The 4,855-nt window shown below is 53.0% G+C and overlaps 1 protein-coding gene across 1 annotated transcript; it reads right to left on the reverse strand.

Moving 5' to 3' along the window:
* Window positions 1–160: 160 nt before the first annotated feature.
* On the reverse strand, window positions 161–4,233 carry CTSB (cathepsin B). Its single transcript, XM_010291081.1, has 7 exons — window positions 4,084–4,233; window positions 3,413–3,498; window positions 2,892–3,006; window positions 2,553–2,671; window positions 1,849–1,934; window positions 992–1,138; window positions 161–330 (listed from the first exon to the last, which is right to left on the reverse strand). The coding sequence occupies exons 1-7, from the start codon at window positions 4,207–4,209 to the stop codon at window positions 161–163; spliced, it is 849 nt and encodes a 282-aa protein (XP_010289383.1). The 5' UTR covers window positions 4,210–4,233.
* Window positions 4,234–4,855: the final 622 nt, after the last annotated feature.

Raw genomic sequence — 4,855 nt, forward strand, 5'->3', positions numbered from 1 at the left:
CCACCCAACTTGGTGTCGTCTGCAAAATTCCCCTTGCTATAAACCAATGGATACAGGAGATGGTATCTGCCCATGTTCTTGCAACACCAGACGCTCAAGTGTGCGTTTGACATCTGCTTTCAAAGTCAAGTAGAGGGACAAGGGCCATACAAGACAGACCCTATGGATGAAGTAGGGAACAGGGCTCCCTACAGCCTTGGTGCTGATGCTCACCAGACTTATACATGAGGAAGTCCTCATAGACAATAAAGGCTCCTTCCACTGGGCCATTCTTGTAGATCTCAGCCATGATTTCCTTCTCACTGTGAGGGACACCATAGGATGTAATGCCTAGGAAGAAAAAAAGTCCCACCATTAGCACGGCATTGTCAGGCCACACAGGTCTTGGGACAGCTGGACAGTGACTGCTTGGTGTGCCTGTGCCAGAAGCCTACTCCACTTACAGGTTAAATTCAAACCCAGCTGCTTCAGAGGCACTGACACTGCCAGGCAGGGAAAGCGGGCTCCAACCATCCCTCTTCCATTTAACTGAAGAGTCCTATTCTGTACCCGAAGACCTATTCCAGGCAGCTTCAGTGGGAAGGGAAGTTTTCCCCTTGTACATCCTCACTTCCAAAACAAACCAAGTTACTCAAGGCTAAGACAAATCTCCAAGAAACAGCCAGACTCTCCTACAGGTATAGTGCTGGCTACCACCAAGGAGTAGGAAGGAGGTGGCTTTGAGACCAGACTCCCCCAGGGCTCAGCACCATGCTCTTCAACCCAGGCATGTGCACCACGTGGGACTGAGATCAGTTCCCCCATCTCAGCTGAGTCTCAGCAAATACCAACTGTGCATCTGCCAGGCTTGCTCCAGGACCACCCATCCTGAGGGCACAGAAAAGAGGCACCATAAAACAGCTTAGAAAGAGGTCCAACCCCACTGAGCTACCACTAGGAACAGCTCTGGAGCCACTTTGCATCAAGCAGCAGGCAAGGCCACCTCTCTTACCGTAGTGCTTGTCCTCCTTGTACGAGGGCGAGTAGCCGGGTTCGCAGTGCCGGCTGCACCTGGGGGTTTCCCCGCCTTCGCCGGTGCATGGTGGCCGGGAGCCATTGACGTGGTGCTCACAGGGTGGGATGGAGTAGGGACGGCAGCCTGTTGAAGACAGAGATGGCATGAACTGTCTGTCCCCAAGCACCCCTGTCACCAACAGCCATGCTGGAGAAGGTACCAGATGCCCCAAGTAAAGGTATGACCTTTCTGACCCAGAAGCCCCAGAGCTTAGTGGGGTGCAAGCAAGAGTAAGTCTGCCAGTGCCATAGATGAACAATCCCTGCATCAGCAAGGGCTTTCCCTTCTGGATCTGCTTCCCAACCCCTCCCTTCTGACAAGGGGATGGAAAAGATGGAAACATGAACCAACCTATGGCCATGCTTGGAAGAGGCAGAGATTTCCACTCCGGAAGCTGCTTTTTGAAGGGGAAATATGTCAGGATGACTCCTGCCCTCATCCAAAGTGTATTGAGCTGGTCCAAAACCAGCAGCAACAAAAAAATTCACAGCCTGATTAAAAAATTCCTGCTATGAGCCTTGTGGTGTTGTTAAGTCTGACTACTGTGCTCCCTTCCTGGATGGGTCTCCTGCCACTAGGTGCTGCTTGGGGATACCTGTCCCAAAGCGGTGACCAGAAGGAGCCATGGGGACAGGAGCCACCCACTGGGATAGCAGAGGTGTTTGAGCCCAGACCTGAAGGAGGGAGCAACCATAAGGATGCAGACCAGAAGAGAAGCACCCTGAAGCACATGAACCTGTAACCGAGCAGAGATGCTTCTCTTTGCTTTCACAAGGGTATCTGCCAGGACTTACCCACATGGGAATCGTAGAGACCCCCGGACACGAGGCCCCTCTCTGTCCAGTACCTCCATGCACCAGAGGGGTAACCACCATTGCACCTGGAAAAAGAGGCAGCAGTTCCAGCTCCAGCCTGCTCAGAGCCATCCCCTTTTGGGGGACGTGGGGGAAACGGAGCCAGCTTTGGCTGGCTGAAGGGAAGCTTTCAGCACGTTGAACCTTTTTAAGTCTGTCCCTGCCTTCCCCAGGATTTCTGGGCCTCGAGACACCAAAGCCTTGGGGCAAGAAGGAGCTAAGAGCACCCATGCCTCCAGATCCCAAAGCAGTGGTGCCTCCGTACCAGATCCTCGGTCAGCCTCTGCCACCAGGAGCAGCAGAAGCCACACAACGTGGAGACCCAACTCCCCACCCTGCTCTCAAGAACTGCAAAAGCCACGGGCAAAAGGCTTGTGCCTGAAAACCAAGGCTTTGGGGCTATTAAAAGATCCTTCCTTTGGCTTAGGCAGCTGCCAACTATGTATGGGAAAGTATCGTTATGTGGTTGCCCTCCCTCCACCAACCATCACCATCCACTACTGCTGGGGCCAGGATGTGGACTTTTAGTCCACGCTAACTCCAGCATCTACAATGCAAACCACTGGTGGGACTTCCTGCTCTGTAGGGAGACTCCTGCTCCTCCCACCCACCTTTTAAGTGCACAAGAACCAAAAGCAGCTCACCCCATGCCGCACTCGAAGCCACAGCACGACAGCAAGTCCTCCGCCGAGACCTCCACGCTCACCTTGGCATTCGTGTGAACGCAGATTCTGTCCGAAATCGCTTCTACAGCACCGAAAGCCTGTGGGCAGTCCCCAAAACATAAAGGAAGACCGTTAGAGCTGGCCAGGGGAGAGAAACCAGGAAACCAGAAACCTGGCTGGGAGAAGCCCACTGAGAAGCTCAGACACTGCAGGATCCCCCGTGTCCCTCCATTTATGCAGTTCAGTAGCAAACTCAACGGCATTTTTTTTTTCAGCAAACTCTGTGTCAACATGACCTAAAACCACCCATGCTCTTACCCAGCAAGAGCCACAAGAGCCCTGGTCTCTTATCTCATTGATGGTAGGACAGTTAGGCCACTGCGTCCGTGAGTCAAAGTTATCGGGCAGCTCCATGTCTGCAGCAAAATCTACCCTGCAAGTGAGAAGAGGGAAGTCCTGTTATAGAAACACCAGTGTAATACGACTGGGTGCACAGGGCTCTCTCCAACCTCCTCCGAAGGTGAGCTGGAGGACGAGCGCACTTGTTGTTTGCTTACTGAAGGAGGACAAATACTTCTGAAGTCCTCAGACCAGGTCAGCAGCTCCTCCAGTGTTTTGAGTTTCGAGGAGTACAAGTTACACGACTGCTGAAATATCTCGCAGGACAGAGAATGGATGTTCCCCCCATGCATAATCCCCTGCTTAACTCCACGCAAGATGCCCAGCAAGCTGCACCCTGGGGAACCCTGCTCACAGCGTGCCAGGGGAGACCCTCACCCACTCCAGACACACTACGAGCATCCACACAAGCTTTTACAGGGCCCTCATCATCTTCTCACCTCTCAGGGAGCTTGGGCCCACCCAGGAAGGTGCCACAGAGCTTCTTCACATAGCTCATGTCAGTGTTGTGGAAGTTGTGCCCTGCCTGGGAAGAGACATGGAGAAATGGGACATGACTCTCCACAGCCATCAAGTGCATTCCTGGGACCAGCGTGGTGCTCCAGATCTCCCTCAAACCCAACTGGTATCTGACACTTGTTTTAAAACCCCGGGGACAAAAGCCAAACTACATAAGGACACAGAACAACACAGCCCCTTCCAGGATCAGCGCATCATGACCAGTAAGCTAAGGTCTGGCTCCAGGCTTTGGCCACAGCAGCCTGGCCGATGTGGGTTTGGCCAGGTCACCAATACGGCTTGACACTTGTTGCCTGTTCCCAGCCTCCCACAGAGCCTCCCCTTCCTCTCGGCACTGCTCCTTGCCTAGGAGTTCATCAGTGCTCTGCTCCAAAGAGAAGCTGCAGAGTCACTGTCACCACAGGAATCTCTGACAGCATCAACTCATTGGAGAAGTCAACTGGGACCAAAGCTGGTTTGATGCAACCACAGTGGTGAGACTCCCAAAGCTCAGCTATTAAATCCCACAAAGTCAAGCAATCCATCAAAAAAAAAAAAAAAAAAAACCAACCACAAAACACCAAAAAAACCAAAAAAGCAACCCGGTACTCACCTTCCAGGTGGTGTTAAGCTTGTTTATGTGGTTGACCAAGTCACTGGAGAGAGGAGGGTAGTAAGGAATGCTGCGAGCATTGGCGAAGGCAACCAGGACACACAGGATGGACACAGACGGCCACATCTTGGCTAGAGAACGGGATACTCCACCTGCAGCCAGATTTGGGCATCATTGGAAACCTTCCCAAGGCAGGCTCGGACTGCGAGCGAGGGCTTGGCAGGAGGACTGCCGCAGCAACACGTGGAAGGATAAAACACGTGGCTGCATAAAGTCCCTCCCAATCCCGATTTACCCCAAAGGTCAGGAGAGACGCAGGAGCGGACTAATAACCCCCTTCCTCAGAAGACATCAGACAAGGCAACCCTGTTTGTCAACCACTGCAGGATTAGTAGCAGCAGGAAAATATTTTTTGAAGCAGACTTAAGGGATTTGGAGGGTATTAAAAGCTGTCTTTACTTCCACAATACTGGAGAAAAGGACTAGGAGAAGGAATAGGTGACTCCCCTCACCATGGCAAACCACAGGCAGGGCTGCAGCCCCAGGGACTTGCTAGCCCCTGCCCTCGTGCACTGCTCTTCCCTTTGAAGATATCGCTCCAAATCACATTTTGGGGCTTTACGGCCTCATTTTGGCCAGACCATTGCCCTGGGGACCTCAATTGGGATCACAGCCCCAAGGTAGGGACCCCCTGCCCGTGCAGAGGGGGTCTGCGCCCATCAGAGCTGCCCGTGCTCCCCTTCCACCGGGGCTTCTCACGAGGGAGGTTGTG

This window comes from Phaethon lepturus, unplaced genomic scaffold (genome assembly GCF_000687285.1).
Source record: "Phaethon lepturus isolate BGI_N335 unplaced genomic scaffold, ASM68728v1 scaffold45497, whole genome shotgun sequence".
NCBI classification, from domain to species: domain Eukaryota; kingdom Metazoa; phylum Chordata; class Aves; order Phaethontiformes; family Phaethontidae; genus Phaethon; species Phaethon lepturus.

Bases quoted from the DNA above. Each gene is read 5' to 3' on its own strand.
- CTSB (XM_010291081.1), bottom strand. From the start codon at position 4,209: ATGTGGCCGTCTGTGTCCATCCTGTGTGTCCTGGTTGCCTTCGCCAAT. The intron at 3,007-3,412 runs GTGAGAAGATGA...TCTCACTTGCAG, and splicing joins GGGCCCAAGCTCCCTGAGAG to GGTAGATTTTGCTGCAGACA. The intron at 331-991 runs GTAAGAGAGGTG...TTTTCTTCCTAG, and splicing joins CAAGGAGGACAAGCACTACG to GCATTACATCCTATGGTGTC.